Here is a 20849-nt window from a genome sequence, read left to right as displayed (position 1 = left end):
ATCACTTGATTTCTAATAGCCATTTTAAATCCAAGGAGGACACACAAAATCACAATGTTTTGATGAACTAGAACTTGACCGGAGTTTTTTAGAGATCTACATAAAAGCCGAGTCGTTGACTCATAAAATTCTTGAGTATACATGAGATAAGATGGATTAAATTTTGTTTATAAATCATTAAACCATTGAAGGAATTTCTTCAGGCGATTGTAGTTTTTATATTCATATAACCTGTTTCCTTATTTTTTAAAAGTTCTGACTGTTTAAAAAAATAAGTAATATAATAATGAGGATACTTAGGTACTCGAAACTGATCGATTAAATCCGTTATCGATCGTAGCAAGCCTTAATAATTTATACTGCGGCAAGATTTCTTTTCAATAAAGTCGGTAGGTGTAGGTAATTAGGTATAAAAATTACTACAATTATTAGAAAACAAAGTCGCTTTCTCTGTCCCTATGTATGATTATATATTTAAAACTACACAACGGATTTTTATGCGGTTTTGTATAATAGATAGAGTAATTAAAGAGGAAGGTTTGTGTATGATATAATTTATTTGCTTTTAGACAAAGCGGGCGAAGCCGCGGACGGAAAGCTAGCATATAAAATGCATAGATCGTAGAGATCATAGAGCTATAAAGTTTATAATGATTTAATGAAACAAATAGGTATAATATTCTGTATATTTTATATACAAGGTGTCCCAAAAAGTATGGATAATGGTTATACTGAAGCCAGGAGGTAGAGGACCTAGAGGGCTATCCGAATCACCCCCATGTATGTTATGCGATTTTTCGTATTTTCGGAGTTATGACGTTTTTCTTTAAATTTTCTCCTAGCGCCGAGTACATACGATGAGATTTTTATTTATGGTGACGTGACTTATTGCGGTAGATGCTTGATTTTTTTTGTGTGCTAAGATGAAAGATAAGCCAATTCAGCTTAGGTAACATTTACTATCGTTAGATCGTTGTAGAAATAAAAAAAGAATTTAAGTAATGCCAAGAAAGATAAAATTACCCAGTATGTCCCTTCAAGGGCCCGTAAAAAATAAAATCACATAAAAAAAAGATTTTCGTTTGGCTTTTAAAAACTTGCTCTATCTATCAGGGAGATACCCAGAAAATGTCATTTTATTATTCATAAGGCTTCAATCGTTAATTTTAAATCTAAATGTGGTAAGTGCAAAATTTTAATTTACATGATAATTAATATAAACAAATTAAAACCAATTACAATTATTGTTTTTTAAACGTCTGGATGCCCTTCCATTATTTTAAATGGTTTCTTCTGCTACTCTATCTAAATTAATAAACAGTTCCTATTCATTAATTTATTTATTTTTCAAAAAAAAAAAAAAAACTAGCTCTACGATTTGAGATAGAGTTAGCGTCAGCGTCGAGTATTTACTTAGGTATATCCAGCTACTGCACTATGTAGCTTATTAAATCTGAAAATGGTTTAAACCTTTGAAAAAAATCTATTTTAGACAGATTTAAATCAATCTTTAGCTACTTCGCAAGGTTACAATAATTTCATGAGATTAAGGGTAAGGCGAGATTGTGGCTTCCCACAATAAAAAAAGATTAAGGAATTACCTACCTATATTTTTTAGTTTTTTTAACTAACTACAATATAATTTAAATATAATATTATATTGCAATACCTGCATAAGGTTTCTAATGTATGCAATAAATGATTTGATTTGATTTGATTTAATTTAATTTTTATAAAATATTAGCACATCAATTTGCGTAAAATATAAATTTTATAGTATGTAAGTATATTACGCAAAAAAGAAATTGTAATGCTATATCTAAAACAAATAGTGTAATTGCAATGACAATGCTTACAATCGTAAAAAAATATTATATTAGTTACGTAGATTATTGTAAACTAGATTTCCGCCCGCGAATTCACACGCGTTTTCAAAGAAAACTACACATAGTTCCCGTTCCTGTGGGATTTCCGAGATAAAAAGTAGCCTATGTCATTATGAGTCTTCAACTATCTAAATTAGAAAATTTCATTATAATCGGTTCAGTAGTATTTTCGTGAACTCTTTTTGGATTATACTTTTTATGTTGATTTTTTTAAAATACATTTTTTTTGATACAACTTGTTGACTATATCATATAAAAAGGAATTTAAAACCAATCAAGGAAAGAAAAACATCAGTCTTATATCAAACTTTATTATGAGATCGTGGGACAAACAGATGCTGTATGGCATCCACTGTCAGCCCCTTAGTTTCTGGCATATAGAAGTGGCAGAACACCGTCGTTAGGAGACACACTAACGCAAATATGTAGAATATTGGCCCCAGACCTGAAATTTACATTATGTCTTACTAGCTGTTCCCCGCGGTTTCACCCGCATTGCTCCGCTCCTGTTGGTCTTAGCGTGATGATATAAAGCATATAGCCATCCTCGATAAATGGGCTATCTATAAACACTGAAAGAATTTTTCAAATCGGACCAGTAGTTCCCGAGATTAGCGCGTTCAAACAAACAAACAAACAAACTCTTCAGCTTTATAATACTTATTAGTATAGATTCTACAGAAGAAAGCAGAAGAAAGCGGAAAGCAGTTTCTACAGAAGAAAGTTTCTTAAATCATGTTAAATGTTAAACCAAACATTTAACATGATTTAAGAAACTTTCTTCTGTAGAAACTGCTTTCCGAATCGGTGTTGTTTACTTTTGCAACTATGTTATGACGATTCAAAAATGATTTTAGAAGAAGTCTTATTCAAAAATTATTTTTGTTTAAATTTATATTTTAGGTAGGTAAACTTTACACTTTCCCAGTGTGGTAAAGTGATGGCGCTAGATGATCTATATTGCGCTGTCATTTTTCCATACTGTTCAAGACATCATTGTACGGGGGCTGGTTTCAATACAAACAAAATTAGAATATTCAAACCATGAGTGAATTTATAGTTTGGCAGCAAAACTATCTGGCATGCAAAATACACAATTCTTTCTTTTTAACCGACTTCAAAAAAAAGAAGGAGGTTATCAATTAGGCCGGTATGTTTTTTTTTTATGTATGTACACCGATTACTCCGAGGTTTCTGAACCGATTTACGTGATTCTTTTTTTGTTCGATGCGGGATGATGTCGAATTGGTCCCATAACAATTTTATTGGGATAGGCCCAGTAGTTTTTATTTTATGAGCATTTTTGTCTGTAGGTATTTGTAAATTTTGCAAGTGCAAGTTTGAAGTCGGTTGTTTTTAACGCAGTTATCACTTGTAATTTCATCATCGTAATTTCCATACTGGCACCACTTAAGTATATGGCGTTGCAAATAAATAAAATTATTGCTTACCTATTACTGAGACTAGAGGATGATAAATAAACAGAATAACAAAGAATCCAACGAAAGAATACTCCATTGTCACAATCGTCGCAAAGTTCTTTATCTGAAAGAAATTGGAACATATTAAGTGATAAGTAGTATAAAGTTTTAAAGCATAGAAAAAATGAAGCATCTCTTGAGTGTAATTAGTGCTATTTAATATGTAAATTTCTTCAAAGATTAAGCATGTATGATGGTATTATACGATACGATATACGCTAATAAGAAAAAAATACGCATAAGAAAACTCTGCCTTACAGTCATGTGAGCAGTGTTTTACTTCGGACAATTTTTGATCTTGATTGTGAGCGTAGTTATAATTACCGTCTAAGACACTTACCTCTGGTAAAAATATTTCAGCGCTTACGGTGAATGGTATCATACCAGCTCCCGTGTTAAAAGTAATACAAAATAGGTATATAAGTACAGCTGTTAACCAATTGGGTCCCCAAGAAAACTGTATTTGGGTCCCGAGGAGGGACGCGAACAATGCTGTCATTAATGATGAATATATCATCAGTGGCTGAAAAGACAAAATAAGTCGTTCTTAGAAATATTAATGTTACTTTTTTTCACATAGAAGTTCGAGTGTAAAATGGTGTTTCATATTTCTGATAGTTAAAATGGGGAAAACGAATTTGGTCCTTCAATTACCTACTACGGTTTTTGAGATTTTTTTTTTATTAAAAAAGTACCTAAGTATATCATTATTTATCAATATTATTTTCAACGAATATTTCGTCAAGTATAAAGTCATGCGATATGGTTCTTTTCCTCTTAGCTTTTTACCTATAAATAATCTATTTTTCAATGAAACAAGGCTCTAGTAAAAAGTACGGGAGATAATTAAATCTCACCGGTCTCCCCAATCGATCCCCCAAGTACAGTACAATGAGGGTCGCCACAATGTTAATGACTGCGAATACCACGCTGCAGACAGTCGCGACTAAAGCACGTTTAGTATCTTACCCGACTTATCCACCAAGTACAGCGCAATGAGTGTCGCCACAATGTTAACGACTGCGAATATCTTTGCAGACACAATCACTGACACCACTATACCACATTTAGTATCATCTCACCCGTCTCCCCGATCGATCCACCAAGTACAGTACAATCAGCCCCGCCATAATATTGACTACTGCAAATACCACCGTGCAGACAGTCGGTGAAACGCTGGGAACGGCCAGACTGAACAGTGGCTCAGCATATACTTGTATCACCACTTGGCCTTGGAAGACCACGGCTGTATACAGCACGAAACAGAGGAATAAGGCGCGACGCGATGATCGAGATTTTTCTGGAAAAAATAATGTTGCTTTTTATTAATAAGGTTAGTTGTCTTTAGTCTATACTAATAAATAATAATAATTGTAGTTTGGTTGATTATTTGTTTGAGTGAGTATTAAACGAAAGAAAAAAAAATGTGTGCGTGTACTAGTGTACACACGTAAGAAGTGAAACTTCTTTATGACCTTATTTTTCAAAAATAATTTACTAAATTATGCAACATTACAGAAATACGTCGGAATCACGCGTAGGGATAAGAAAAAGATGGCGCGTAACGGAAAAATGTCACGCGTAACGAAAAAATGTTACACTAAATTTTTTTCCAACCACGTTAAAGAAGTTTCACTTCAAAAATAATTTTCTAGATTTCCAATAGAGATTTCCAAGAGTTTATTAGAGAACGTACGTAAAGCAAAACGTTTTTCTGTAACGACACTTACTTAAAAATTGCCATGCGGAGAGTTTCTCTCTTTGAACCGTTGACTGTAACTGTGGCTGTAACTTCTCTGCTTCAGGTGTCGCGTCTGAAAATTATCAAATATTCGAATAATGCATACTTACTGAAGTTACTGGTGATGATGAAAATTTCATGGAAAATCCATACTTATAACTACTTATTATACTTATTTTATTAATATTATAAATGCGAAAGTAACTCTGTCTGTCTGTTACTCAATCACGCCTAAACTACTGAACCAATTTTCATGAAATTTGGTATGTAGATATTTTAATACCCGAGAAAGGACAAAGGCTACTTTTTATCCCGGGAAAATGACGCAATCCCGGAAATCCCAAGGGAACGGGAACTATGCGGGTTTTTCTTTGACTGCGCGGGCGAAGCCGCGGGCGGAAACCTAGTTTATAATAAAAGATTTAAAAAATAAAAGATAAAGAGGCATATTCATTTTATAGGTTTTGTTCTATGCTTAATGTTTCTTACATTCAACTATTTAGAAAGGCTGTCATTTTATTTTTATTAATTATTAAAGGCAATTGATTAAAATATACCCATATCAAAATATTTAGATATGTATATTTTTTTCTATCAATTCGTTGTAGTACTCACTACTCACCATCTAAATCTGGATTTAGCGCCACTTTCAGATTATTTATTTCTTGATGAACCTCTTTAGAATCAATTCTTACTCCTCTATAATGAGCTATTGTTTTCATTGCCTCCTGAAAAGAAAATGTAGAGATTCTTTGACTTTTAAAATCCATTAATATTTCAATAGATTTAAATCTTAAATAAAAGAATTTAAATATTGTGAAAAATATTCAGAGTAAAAACAGGTTATTTAAGTAAAGTATATATTGAACGTTGCCTTTTATTATGGACATGATACTTGTAGTCTCTTGTAGTAATTAATAAGACATATCGCAAATAAGTTTTTCACAAAAATTCATAATTTCTGACAAATGTTAAAATACATCCACTTTTACAGCTTAAGTAATCGTTTAAACATTACATATTATCTACTGTACCTTTTCTAAGCCCTTCTTCATCTGAAACAACGGAGACTCCCACAAATAAAATTGCAGGAAAGTCCCTACTACGTTCATTGTCAGACATATGTAGTTGATCACTCGATAGTCCAGCACTCCCATTATGTAGGAGATCAGCCCGCCCACCGGGAAGAACGTCATGGCAGCGGCTGTCATGGTACCTGCAGTTCCAGAACAATTATATTTAAACTTCAATAATTCTTATTTTGATGTGCTCGTTATTGGCAGGAGAAGGATCTTATGAAAGAAAATCTCAAGAAATTTGCGCCTAGAAATTAAGAAATGCGAAAACTCAATATCATAGACAACTTGTGCGAAGACAGAATAACAGCTCGTATGAAATCCATATTCATATTATAAATGCGAAAGTAACTCTGTCTGTCTGTCTGTTACTCCACCATAAGAACCAATTTTCATGAAATTTGGTATAGATATATTTTGATAACCGAGAAAGGACATAGGATAGCTTTTATCTCGGAAATCCCCCGGGAACAGGAACTATGCGGTCTTTGAATGCGCGGGCGAAGCCGCGGGTGGAAAGCTAGTAGATAATTATATGTTAGAGTAATAATTAAATCAAGTATATTAAAGTATAAGTAACAACATCAGATTCCTATTGTTTATACGTAATGCTCACTTAATATCACGGTTTTTTATATGCTCCTTTGCTTACCCTGCCATAAAAAGTAGGGTGTGGTTTTGTATCCGTTTGTTATAATAGACTATATAACGCTAAATATGGACAATAATATAATGCTTCTTCAATGGTTTGCAAAATATTAATATCGGAAGAAACAGACCTATTTCTTACGGTCCAGTTTTCTCGGAAGGGTGCCAGGCCAGAAAATTGGCCTGGCCGATTTTAAAGACTTCACGTTATAATTTAAACAAAAATACCTCGTATATCTTCCTGGCAGAATTCTCCAACGTACAGTGGACCCACGAGGTAGATACAAGAACTGAGACCTCCTATGAACACCGCAGCTAGGATTGACTCCACGTAGTCGAAGCATATTACTACTGCCCAGCCAATCTGAAAAGGGGTATGTACATGTTGATTATACCTTATAATTTTGTTGTGTAGGTTATGATGATTGCTCGAACACAGTACAGTGAATTATTATTTATTATCATATATAATCACTGATAATAAGCGGACAGAAGAGAACCATATTTGTTCTAAGTTTTATCCCAAAACTTCCTGATAAATTGGCAACTGCATCAGATAATTTACAAACACGCTTTTTCTGCTAACTGTTGAATTGATGACACAGTCAATTATTCAATCAGCCATTTTATTAAAAGCTCTTTATATAATGGCTATATTAAATATTTTGCATGACGAATGTTTACTAATAGATTCAGGTTGTTTAATAAATGCTCGATAATCAAGAACCTGGGCTATTCATGAAAAAGAAAAATTAACCAAAATTAAATTAATTTAGACATGCCAAAACACTTACTACTTGTAACAGGGCCAACACCACACATGTGTACTTGCTTCCCAGTTTATCCAGGGACAATCCACACAAGGGTATAGTGAACAAAGCACTAATAGACGTCAAACTGCCCAGTAGAGATATTTCTGTCTCCGACATAATTCTGTTCAGTGGTGTGTTCTCTGAACGGAACACTTTTATTACTGATGACGGCCATGTGAAGAGGACTCCGGTGGTCATGCAGAGATAGCTCACTGGAAGGAAATTTTGGTATATACTTAAATATAGGTACAAAATTATTGTATTGCAATAAATTGGGCCAACACTCTCGATTGTGAAGCGTACCAGCTTTGCTATTTTCAATCAATGATTTTAAAAAGCGCAAGTTTGCAAGAATTACGTATGGATGTTTGTTCTTTCACACGAAAACCAATTAACAAATTTTAATTATACTTGGCAGTAATGTAGCTTATCTACCAGAATAACTCGTACCTAAGCTATAACATTAGCTACTATTAAGTATTCTGTGGCTACAGAAACACTTGCTTTTGTGAGCGGGTTAGTCCGCGTCCGCGTGTGAATCCGCGCTGCACAGCTTATAAAAATATGTACGTACATAAAATTGAAATTTTTCATCACTCAAATGTTTTTCAGGAGATAATTTTGTGTGAGTACGGTACGTGCATTTGCGATTATAGAGATTTAAAGATTTTGTGATGATTTATGTTTTTGTCGCAGTACGCTTGCAGTACGTATCTCATTCGTATCTCATTCCCAGCAGCCCTTATTTCTCGGAAATATCATGTTGTGTATTTGAAATTGGAATCACTCGAAAATTGATAGTTGCCGCCTTTTTTGTAATCTAAGGTTGACGCGACTTAATTTTCACTACGCGGGTGTAACCGCGGTTGTTCCCAGGAGCTAGATAAAAATTTAAAGTATTATCTACAATACATAATACTTATATTACTTAGTATAATGGTATTATACATATACTAGCTTCCGCCCACGACTTTGTTCGTGCATCCCCGTTTTTCCCCGTTCCCGCAAGAATTTCGGGAAATCCTTTCTTAGGGGACGCCTACGTTATGACATCTACCTGCATGCCAAATTTCAGCCCGATACGTCCAGTGGTTTGGGCTGTCCGTTGATAGATCACTATATCAGTCACCTTTGAGTTTTATATATATAGATACTTTATCGTTAATGTATTTAACTTTGTCTAATTTTACAAGGAATTAATGACTTCGAGTCGATATGTCTCAGAGAAATGGAGATATCCAAAATGTTGAGTATCTTCCGTGATATCCTGCAGGTGAAGATGTCGAACTACGCGATTGTGTTTACTACGCGATTTCTTCTGTATTAATTTGACGCGATTATTAAAAAAAAACAGCGCATGTGCCGAGCACACGTGTCCGAAGTGAAACGTCTTTGGAGAAATTTACAAGAAGTAATTTATCAATCGTTTCGTTGATTGATTAGTCTATATAAAAACTACATATAAATAGGAGGACCGCAATAGAGGGCTCCTTCGGACCGAAACAGAAAATGCCCTATAATAATTTATAAACAGAACACGAAATTTAAATATGATAAAAAATATAGCTATCTCTATTCTTCAAATGCACTGTACTAATACAGACCTACCTTCACTTACCTATAAGTGTGGCTATGACTTGATTCTTGTACCCCATTTTTTAAATATAACGGTTATTCAATTATTACTACAGATCCACACAGACTCCACACTCCACTTACAAATCCCTTCTATCTGACTATCATATGCTAAACATTGAAACAAACATGTATTTATATTATAAAACAATAGCTGTAGATAATAATAAACACATATTTAATTATCTTAAATGTTATATAGTAATAAAAATTAATTCTCAGATTCTGACGACTTAGCAGATAGCGCTTAAACTTCTTGAAGCAACATTTCATCATACTCTAACTCAAACACACGGCGGCTCTACATAACGGCCTTAGACAAACGTACGTAACGCCATGGAATAGAAACTGCTAACGCTAATTATTGACATAAGCTCATGACATTTTGGTAATGGTTCGATCACACTACCAACGACGCAGACGACCACGACCAAAGTTCCAATCGTGCCGAAATTTGTTCAAAATCAATATTAAAATCTCCCGTCATTCTGGTACTCAGGAATAAAAAAATTCGAGGTCAATTAATAAAAAGAAATAGGGTTTTTTGCGATTTTCGCTGAGACGGTAAGTTTATCATACAATCACCTGAACCAAAATTGTATATAATCTAATTATCTATAAAAAAGGTTAAATACATTTTTTTCTAGGAGCCACCGTTTCTATGAAAAACCTGTTTGTTTATCCATTGATCTCAAAATTTTTTTTTCCAAACACCAATACGACAGGAAATTCTTAAATTTCATTTTTAATTGTGTTTTGCACAATTTTATTTAATTGCGACTGGATGAAAATTTTGTTCGTAGTCGTCGTTGTCGTTGGTAGGGTGACCGAATCCTTATGCAAAACATCATACGCTTATGTCAATTTCTATCGATAGCGTATTCTATTCCTTAGCGTTTTGCCGTTTGGCTAAGGAGTGCCGTTAATATTCACGCTCGAATTCGCGGCATAAGTCGCGTCCTGCACATTCATAGAGTGCTCGCTATCGTTCGTAAATCCCGCCGCGAAATGGATGTAGAAGCTGATGTCAAAATAACATAATAAGGGTACTTTTTCCTCCGATGTCATATCGCTTCATTTAGTTTGAAGCGATACTATTGGTTATTTACAAACAAATTCCTCGCTACAAATCCTCGCACATTATCGGTGGAAAAGCACCCTTACTCATGAACGGGCCCGTGAAGGTCGATGTATGCGTGAACGGAGAATCCTTTCTCGTGGGATACAATACCACAAGTTAAGTGATATTTGTATCCCACGGGGAACTGACGTCGACGAACATACCTCGGGGAATAGACGCGAACGCGCGTGAATATCGAAAAAACCACATTTCACGTTCTCGCCTGTTCACGGAGCTATAAAAATAGGTAGGAAGGAACTGCTTTGGAAGGTAGTTTCCACTGCTTTTGGGATACAGATAAACTTTATAGAATGATTCGTTAATTTTGATTCAGAATTAGAACAACAAATAAATATTAATGTGTATAAAAATAAAATAATCCAAAAATAACATGGAAAATTTATGTAATTGTTAATTTGTGTATCAAGGCATAGCTGTTTCATTGATAATAATATACATCGTAAGTGGTCGTAATAAACCTTAAATTCAACAACTTTAACGCTCACTAGAAAAATTGTATTGTATTTTTTAGGGTAGTATCTAAACGAGTGACTGAATCATTTAAATGATATAATACGCATGTTTTGAGTGACAAAAATATTGAATTGGAGTTACAGAATTTCAAGTGACTGACGGTGAGTGACTAAAATACTAAAAATAAAATACCAGCGACTTACAAACATTAAAATACAAAATGTGCAGCTTCATAATAATATTTGAACAACCTTATATCTGACTGAGTAGGTATATGATTTATTTATCTTCAATGACGTGTTTCGAATAGAAAAATCACTAAACACCTATTAATTTAGTCACTCACTTAGTAACTAAGTCACTCAGTTACAATTTTATTAACTCAAATTTCATTGGGCATTGCATCTGCTCGTTTCAATAATATAAAAAAATGGATTAATCACAACCCGCTTGTAGCTTGTAAATTTTCGTCGCTCATTTAGTTTATCTGTCGCTTACTCAACCATCATACTATCTCATCATCAGTCGTTCAGTTTTTTTAGACGCTCGTTTATTATTCCCCCTTTTTTATGAGAGCATGTTTGTTATACATAGTTAGATGATTATTTATCGGATATTTCACATTAGAATAGCATACTTACTGAAAATGCATCGTCAATCCATATACCTAGCCGTAATAAGAGATTAACAACACATTAAAGATTTATTTATTTCCTCGTTATGAATTTTTTTTTATAATTTTCAAGTAGGCATTGCAAAATGGCCGCCACACACGAAGGGATAAGTACATTATAGCCTATTCCTAACCCTTCTTCTATTAATGGGATATAGCTACATTCTAACAGCGAAATAATTTTTCAAATCGGGCCAGTAGTTCCTGAGATTATATTAGTAGGTAGGTATAGATATTTTGTGTAAAACATAATATACCTATCTACCTATTTTATTGTATGTATGTATTTGATATTACGTAGTTATATACCTACCTACTTAATTAAATTGTAATGCTAAATCTAAATCAAATACGGTAGAATAACATTGTAATACTATGGTAGTTGCGATAACAAAGCTTTCCATCGAAAAGAAAACTGCTTGATTACGTAGGTAGGTATACCTACGTTTTATTTACTTACATACTACTACCTAAGCTAACTACCGATTTAATATTTTGTAATCTGTGGTATAATATTATCTTCAGTGAGAAAAGAGGACGGTTGGGATTTTTTGATAAATAACAAAGCCGGCTACTCACGTACCTGCCTCAGGGGCAATATTGGAGCAATTTTTTTTTTCTGTTCCTGTTTGCCTATACACATCACAAATAAGGAGCCAATTAAGGGTGCAATCCCAATATTGTCCCTGCAGCAGGTAGGTGAGCAGTCGGTTTAAACTCATTTAAATCGGCAATTGGCAAATAGAGTTTTTGAACAATTGCCCTTTGTTAAAATTGCCTCATTGAGCGCGATTGTACATAAGTGGTCATCAAAAATCGTTTTCATAATACGAAAATAATAAAAAGCTACAAAGTCATAGTTTCTTTTAGCTGCCGTGCGTTGGTCAGGTTTATTTTGTAGAGTTTTAAACAGTTTATTGATTATGCCATGTTAAAAGGTATTCAAAACCAATCAAGGAAAGAAAAACATCAGTCTTATATCAAACTTTATTATGAGATCGTGGGACAAACAGATGCTGTATGGCATCCACTGTCAGCCCCTTAGTTTCTGGCATATAGAAGTGGCAGAACACCGTCGTTAGGAGACACACTCCCGCAAATATGTAGAATATTGGACCCAGACCTGAAATTACATTATTTATTGAGCAACTACGATTTCTTGCCGGTTCTTCTCCGTAGGAACTGCTTTCCGAATCGGTCGCAAATGGTAAAACATGACGATTCAAAAGCGATTCTAGATGAAGTCTAATTGAATAAATAAATAGTTTAAATTTATACTTTTATGGCAAAATCTCGCATTATCGGGAATTAACTATTAATATTTATCATGATACAGGGACTGGCTTCAATTTAAATTTAAAATTGATGGCATCAACCTAAGGCATCAACGTATTGGACAATTATTATTGAATATCTACTCTGTCATCAGAACTGGCATTCAAAATATAATACCTATCAATACTTTCTTTTACTTACCTATTGCTGAGACTAGAGGATGATAAATAAACAGAATAATAAAGAATCCAACGAAGGAATACTCCAATGACACTATCGTCGCAAAGTTCTTTATCTGAAAGAAATTAAGATATATTTTAAATGAGCGTACAACCACTTTAACAACACTTTCATCCAGCGATACACTTAGAATTATTTATTTTCATCGATCAAATTAAAAATAATGAAATTAATTCAGCCTCTCTTGACCTAGGTAATTATCAGTGCTATTTAATATTATGGAGATTAATTTAAAGACAGCGTGTATCGTATCGTATACACACAATAGAAAACTCTGCCTGATAAACACAGAGGCAGTGTTTTACATATGACAATTTTTGATCTTGATTGTGATTGTGATTTTTTATTTCGAATGGTAGTAACACAGTAATTATAAAGAAATCTTTGGTTACACTTACCTCTGGTAAAAATATTTCAGCACTTATGGTATATGGTATCATACCAGCTCCCGTGGTATAGGTAGTACAAAATAGGTATATAAGTACAGCTGTCAACCAATTGGGTCCCCAAGAAAACTGTATTTGGGTCCCGAGGAGAGACGCGAAGAATGCTGTTATCAATGATGAATATATCATCAGTGGCTGGAAAGAAGAAATGGGTTGTTATACAAAATTATAAAAACTCTTTATTAGTTCTAGTGAAAGTGTGAAAGAGTCATTTCGTGTTTAATTCTAAAATGGAGTTGGTCATCTTAGTTATTTTTATGAATAGGTATTTTATTTTTATTATGGGAGATAAACTTAGGGTATCGAGGGTTAGAAATTGTGACAAAAAAAAAAATTTAGAAATAATGAACTATTTCATTCATTGACGGATTTCTATTTCTCTCTCTCTCTCTTATTTTACACAGCGGCTCAGCGTGATCAAATAGTAGAATGATCTCACCTGTCTCCCCGATCTATCGACCAAGTATTTTTGACGGCTACGAATATCGCACTACAGACAGTTGCCACAAACCATATTTACTATAATCATCTCACCCGTCTCCCCGATTTATCCACTAAGTACAATGAGCGCCGCCACAATGTTGACAATTGCAAATATCACGCTGCAGACAGTCGCTGACAAGCTGGGAAAGGCCAGCGTGAACTCAAAACCATAGTAAATATCATCTCACCCGTCTCCCCGACCGATCCACCAAGTACAGTACAATGAGCGCCGCCACAATATTGACAATTGCAAATAGCACGCTGCAGACAGTCGCTGACATGCTGGGAACCGCCAGCGTGAACAGTGGCTCAGCGTATACTTGTATCACAACTTGGCCTTGGAAGACCACGGCTGTGTATAGTATGAAACAAAGGAATAAGGCGCGACGCGTTGATCGAGATTTTTCTGGAAAAAATAATGTTGATTTTTATTATTTAGGCAACTATAAAGATTTTGTAATTTCTAACCTAACCTAACCTAACAATCAAACTCATAATTAATAATTCACATACAGTTTGATTCAAACTTAATGGCGGCTTGGAACATCGAACCATCTGATGCGCAGAAAATAATTTTAGTTACCGGAACGTTAAGGTTCGGATACCTGCGCCGTGCGCGCACATGCATTTGCAGCTAACTTCCAAACCGCCATTAAGTTTGAATCGAACTGTATCTAAATTATTAAATTAGATTTTGATTTTTACGTTAGGTAAGGTTAGAAATTACAAAATGAAAGTACAAATATGAATAATATTAAAAAGCTTTTCTTAACGATACTTACTTAAAAATTGCCATGTAGAGAGTTTCTCTCTTTGAACCGTTTCATTTGGCTGTAGCTTTTCTGCTTCAGGTGTCGCGTCTGAAAATTATCATGGTTTGATGAAAATCCTTGTTTATTTCAAATAATGTAATATAAACATAAATAAATAATAAATGAAAAGATTTTATAAAATACTAGAAGTCCGCCCCGGCTTCGCCCGTGGTACATATTTCGCAATAAAAGGTAGCCTATGTCCTTTCTCGGGTATCAAAATATCTCCATACCAAATTTCATGCAAATTGGTTCAGTAGTTTAGGCGTGATTGAGTAACAGACAGACAGACAGAGTTACTTTCGCATTTATAATATTATATAGTAAGGATTTAAATAAGTTATTAAAACCTAAATAGACAAAAATGACGTAGGTAGTTCCTTAAGTATGCTTGGCCGATTGTTATCTATTATAGAATTTAGATGTTAACTATGTAAATTACAATTTTATGATTATGATTATGATAATGAAATCCGGTAATTAAACGTTATTCCTACATGAAGAACTTACAGCAATTTTATTAATTTCCAAAAAATATATTGAATTAAATTATTATTTTAATGTTTACCATCTAAATCTGGATTTAGCGCCACTTTCAGATTATTTATTTCTTGATGAACCTCTTTAGAATCAATTCTTACTCCTCTATAATGAGCTATTGTTTTCATTGCCTCCTGAAAAGAAAATGTAGTTGCTTTGAAAAAAAAATAACTCATTTTGAACATTGGCAAAAATATACAGAAACAGGTAATTTAAAAAAAGGCGTGTGTGCCGAGCACATGTGTTGATGTGTCAGAAGTGAAACTTCTTTGGCAAGATACAAATATACCAAGCAAAATATAATTATATAGGATGTTGCTTTTCACTGTTAGACATGATATTTTATTATAAAATTTAAGAAGTTTTGTAACTTTACACATTTTCGTCATTCCATCAAGTTCTAAATTCTTACCTTTTCCAGGCCCTTCGTCATCTGATACAACGGAGACTCCCACAAATAAAACTGTAGTAAGGTCCCTACTAAGCTCATTGTTAAACATATGTAGTTCATCACTCGATAGTCCAGCACTCCCATCATGTAGGAGATCAGCCAACCCACCGCGAAGCACGTCATCACGGCTGCTGTCATGGTACCTGTGGAGTACCCGAACAATTTTGATATTATTTATGAAAATAAGACTCACGGCCATCCCGCTTTATCTAAAACCTAATAAATTATATACTCAAACCTTCCTCTTAAATCACTCTATCTATTAAAAAAAACCGCAAAAATCCGTTGCATAGTTTTAAAGATTTAAGCATACAAAGGGACATAGGGACATAGGGACAGGGAAAGCGACTTTATTTCATACTATGTAGTGATTTGAATGCTATAAAACTAATTAATATCAAGTCATTCAAATGCCAAAGATTAATCACGTTATAATTTAAACAAAAATACCTCGTATAGCCTCCTGGCATAATTCTCCAACGTACATTGGAGCCACGAGGTAGATGCAAGAACTTAGACCTCCTATGAACACCGCAGCTAAGATTGATTCCACGTAGTCGAAGCATATTACTACTGCCCAGCCAATCTAAAAAAGGGACAAAAAATATTGTTATTTATCTTTAGGCAAGAAATATGTAAAAATCTTGTTTTATAAGGTTGCTAGACCACAATAGATACCAAATTAATTATTGTTACCATATAATCAAATCAAATAGGAGCATGTGTGTATACTTATACTAAGTATTTTGTAATAAGTTTTATCAGAAAAGATTCCAACAGACGTAACAGTTTACAGCAGCAGCTAAATTTGCCACTGCATCAGACTGACTAAATTGTCTCTTTAGTAGTAGGTACATAATAAAATTGTTTTTACATCCAATGAGCACTTACCACTTGTAATAAAGCCATGCCCACACAAGTATACTTCCTTCCCAGTTTATCCAGGACCATTCCAGACAAGGGCATAGTGAACAAGGCACTAATAGACGTCAAACTGCCCAGTAGAGATATTTCTGTCTCAGTCATAATTCTGTTCAGTGGTGTGTTCTCTGAACTTAACACTTTTATTACTGATGAAGGCCATGTGTAAAGGACTCCGGTAGTCATGCAGAGGTAGCTCACTGGAAGGCAAAAAAAATATGACAATAAAAGTATGGGCCTTCTTCAATGGCTTCTTTGGGCGAGTATAGGCAATCACGATAGTGTAGATGACCTAAATATCCATAACCAGCCGTTATTGTAGATATTTATTGGTAATCGCCGTAATGGCGGAAATATTCATAATTCATAAATTCCCATGGACGACACTACTTAGATTGACGTTAATTTAAGTATAAAGAAAACAAGTAAGTTATGAACGAACAAAGATACATCGCGCCGCTTGTATGTGTACGCTGAGCCCTTCGTCACGCCCCCTATTCATGTACGTACGCAAGCTTGACGCACGCACACAACGCCGCTCGGTTCTATTGCTGTGAGCGGTCGGTGTTTGTTTATACAATTATTTCAAATATCAAAGTGACTAGTGACAACTCTGCGCCTCGCGAGTTTAGGTGAAGCGACAGCCCAAGCCGAGGTTCGAGATCCCCGTCAAGGGGGGACGCCCTTGTGCATGTCGCTACCAGGGTGAACCTTCAGTTCACCCCCGCGTCCGCGTTAAAATGTAAAAGCCCTTCTGGCTAACATTGAGAAACACCAAAAAAAAAAAAGCGAGTTTAGGTACCACGCTCCTATTCGCCGGGAGATGGCCTACTTGTTCTCTCTATACTATGGTGAAACCGCGGATAACAGCTGCTAGTCTAAAATATCTTGAATGTCGAAATCTTTTAATGGTATGTTAGGATAGGACAACATAATTATCTTTATTGTTTATAAAGATAGACTCTGTAATCATGCGTTTTACAAATAATATGCTTCAAAAGCAACAAGGAATTAATTTTTATTTATTTCGTAGTGTAATACACAAGTAGATTTATAATATGAAAACAAAGAAACAAGGCGACAATTTTACTAGTGACGTACCTAACTGCTAAGCCAGCAAGATCCCATGAACAAATAAAATCTTTGATATAGCTTAACGTAGGTCATAAATTTATATGGTCATATTAATTAAATATTCTATTATTAAATGTTTCTTTTATTAAATAAATCATATTAACAAACAAATTACAATATAAAAAATATAGTAAGTTGACACGAACACGCTTTTGTTGGCTTCAAAAACCTCTTTTGACATACCTGCAGCAGGGGCAATATTGGAATTTGACTCGTCAATTGTGATGTGTATAAGCAAGCAGGGGCAATTTAGAGAACAACCAACAGCCGTGCAACTGAGGTTGTTCCAATATTGCCCCTGCGGCAGGTACGTGAGTAGCCAGCTTTACATAGCTGCCTCACTCCTAGATTCGATATTGATTTTTGACCCACTGTTTTACATAATAAATACATATATTCTACCAATCCTTTAAAATAAATCTAACAAAATTTAATTGAAAATAAGTAGCACTGTTTATCTTATAAAATTATATTATCATTCATAAAGATGTTATAAAAAACGGTCAAGTGCGAGTCGGACTCACGATTTGATGAATGAATTGGATTGAAATGAATGAAAATAGTTATTTTTTATTCTTTTGTGTCGATATTAACTTTAGCGAAAAATGATGTACCTAGTTGATGATTTTCACTAAGCCTGAACGGGGCTGCTTGAATCGCGCAACGGGCCGCGTGGCGACCGGGTAGATTGTAGACATATTAACTCTTCATCTTTTAAAATTTATGTTTTTTTGATTCCCGGTAGAGCAAGGGAATTTTCGAAAATCTTTGATTGCAGTTCTATTTTTTTATTAAATGAATGTTTGCTTTCAGCAAAATTTGCTATTGTATTTCAAGCAGGTACCTACCTATACTTTCCCTACAGGGCCTATCGAAAATTTCCACATTGTATTGAAACGATTGATTTTGTAGGATAAATATTTTTCAATTAATTTAGATAATTATTTTGAGATTTAACAAGAAAAATATTTTTGAAAATCATCAAATAGTCACATTGTATTCTTGCAGCTGCCTCTGTTACCACAAACGAGAGTTTCATAGGCACAGGAAATGATTGGATGTCTAGAGAGAACTAGCAAATTGTTTAAAACTATAATAACTATACTTACCTTATTGTAAAAAAATAAATAAGTTTAGGAAAAGGGCCCTTAGAACGGCAAAATAAACGGACTGTTATCTATGAGCTATAATAGAAAATATTGATTTATTTCCCACTGAAATTTCTAATAACTATGTATTACAGAATGTATGTTTGATGGGATGACTGTTCCAAAACACGATTGGAAAAATTTTGCTCGATAAAAAAAATCCTGAAGTTACCTCATTACAACCGTATTTTACGATAAAAATTCGTATAAAATAACAAATACATAGGTCGATCGTCTTCTCGATTTCGTGACTGTTTTAGATTTAGAAAATACTAAATATTTTCATTCACTTTTTGATAAAAATGTGAATGGCGCTTATGATTTTTAGTTTCGAGCCCGTTGATTCCATACTAAACGCGGACCCCCTCACCACTTAGCTAAGGCGCGAATAGCTGAATTTTTGCTGACCGCCTAACCCCTTTTAACGTAATAGGTATGTAATGGGTTATGGGGCTGCCTTAGGGGCTGCTATAAAATAATTAGGTAATTTAAGGAACTCGTATTTTATGAATTTTATCCCAGGAATTGATTTTATTTGATTTGATTCTCTCCCAGTAATTCCAAAAACCTTTGGGATAGACAAGGAAACACATAATATTGCTATCTCTATTTTTCAAGTGCAGTTGTACTAATACAGACCTAACTTCACTTACCTATAAGTGTGGCTATGACTTGATTCTTGTACCCCATTTTTTAAATATAACGGTTATTCAATTATTACTACAGATCCACACAGACTCCACACTCCACTTACAAATCCCTTCTATCTGACTATCATATGCTAAACATGGAAACAAACATGTATTTATACATTATTATAAAATGCTCATGGATTAATTCTATTTACACTAGCTGTAGATAAGTTGCAAATTATAAAAACACATATTTAATCTTACATGTGATGTAGTAATAAAAATTAATTCTCAGAATCTTAGCTGATAGCGTTTAAACTTCTTGTAGCAACATTTCATCATATATTATAATGCCACTGCCGAAATCACGCCTCGAATTCGCGGCCTTCGTCGTCTCTTCTGCAGTACCGACTCCGATCGGGGTACCGGTGTGAACGTGCGTGAACCCCGCGAATACCATCCACATTCACGTTCACGCCTGTTCTTCACGCTTCTAATGCACTAATGCGGAGCCGTCATTCCATGTTCATCGAATGCTCCAAGAATGCTCGCAATCGTTCGATCCCGCCGCGATTGACGTAGAAACAACTGCCAATATAACTATTTTATAACGGTGTATTTACATCAAACGAGCGAATGCTCATTTTTGCAAATTCTTCTTTTACTATAAACATGCGTAGAGCATAATTTCGTTGTTCTTAGTGCGTTCGAAAAGATTCTATGCAATGTTTTAATACACGGTACACCTGAACCTGGTGTACTGAATACGAATTTTCGTTTACATTAAAAGATCGCGAAAGAATGCTCTTGCTCTATGTTCGTTTGGTCTGAATTCACCATAATAGTAGCCGCGTGTATAAGGCTAATCTTTTGTTGCGGCACACAATAAAGACTGGTCGGGGAATAGGCGTGAACGCACGGTAGCAACGCATATATACACGTTCTCGCCTGTTCACCGATCACGGCGCTAATGTGGACCTGGCATTATTCAACAAAATTTTAGTCGTCATATTATAAAATAGGCACCTATCACTGCTTTGGAAGGCAGTTCCCTCTGAAAACTACAGCCATTAAGTAGGTAGGGGCTCTGCGATTTAAATAAACATTTACTGAATTCTCTTGATATAAATTATTAAATAAATGTGTACCCATTGAAATGGAATAATCCAAAATAATAGTATGGAAAATTTACGTTTTTGTTAATTTGTGCATCAATGGCAC

General features: G+C 34.4%; 2 protein-coding genes across 4 annotated transcripts; both read right to left on the bottom strand.

Annotated features, from left to right (window-relative positions):
• Positions 1–2181: 2181 nt before the first annotated feature.
• On the bottom strand, positions 2182–9379 carry LOC123701754 (facilitated trehalose transporter Tret1-like). 3 transcript variants are annotated; one of them, XM_045649305.1, is made up of 10 exons: positions 9263–9379; positions 7627–7856; positions 7061–7196; positions 6143–6324; positions 5731–5836; positions 5098–5181; positions 4450–4667; positions 3708–3890; positions 3338–3431; positions 2182–2331 (listed from the first exon to the last, which is right to left on the bottom strand). In XM_045649305.1, exons 1-10 carry the CDS (start codon positions 9297–9299, stop codon positions 2189–2191), a joined length of 1413 nt encoding a protein of 470 aa, XP_045505261.1. In that variant the 5' UTR covers positions 9300–9379; the 3' UTR covers positions 2182–2188. The 3 variants fall into 3 exon arrangements, with proteins under 3 accessions (XP_045505261.1, XP_045505263.1, XP_045505262.1); XM_045649307.1 differs by lacking the exon at positions 9263–9379 and adding an exon at positions 8095–8218; XM_045649306.1 differs by lacking the exon at positions 9263–9379 and adding an exon at positions 7948–8085.
• A 3140-nt stretch (positions 9380–12519) lies between these two features.
• LOC123701755 (facilitated trehalose transporter Tret1-like) lies at positions 12520–19910 on the bottom strand. Its single transcript, XM_045649308.1, has 11 exons — positions 19893–19910; positions 19650–19777; positions 16685–16914; positions 16244–16379; positions 15755–15936; positions 15371–15476; positions 14773–14850; positions 14179–14396; positions 13460–13642; positions 13023–13116; positions 12520–12669 (listed from the first exon to the last, which is right to left on the bottom strand). The coding sequence occupies exons 2-11, from the start codon at positions 19684–19686 to the stop codon at positions 12527–12529; spliced, it is 1407 nt and encodes a 468-aa protein (XP_045505264.1). The 5' UTR covers positions 19687–19777; positions 19893–19910; the 3' UTR covers positions 12520–12526.
• Positions 19911–20849: the final 939 nt, after the last annotated feature.

Source organism: Colias croceus, chromosome 22, assembly GCF_905220415.1.
Source record: "Colias croceus chromosome 22, ilColCroc2.1".
In the NCBI taxonomy this organism is placed as follows: Eukaryota; Metazoa; Arthropoda; class Insecta; order Lepidoptera; family Pieridae; genus Colias; species Colias croceus.
This window is presented reverse-complemented; position numbering and strand designations above follow the sequence as displayed.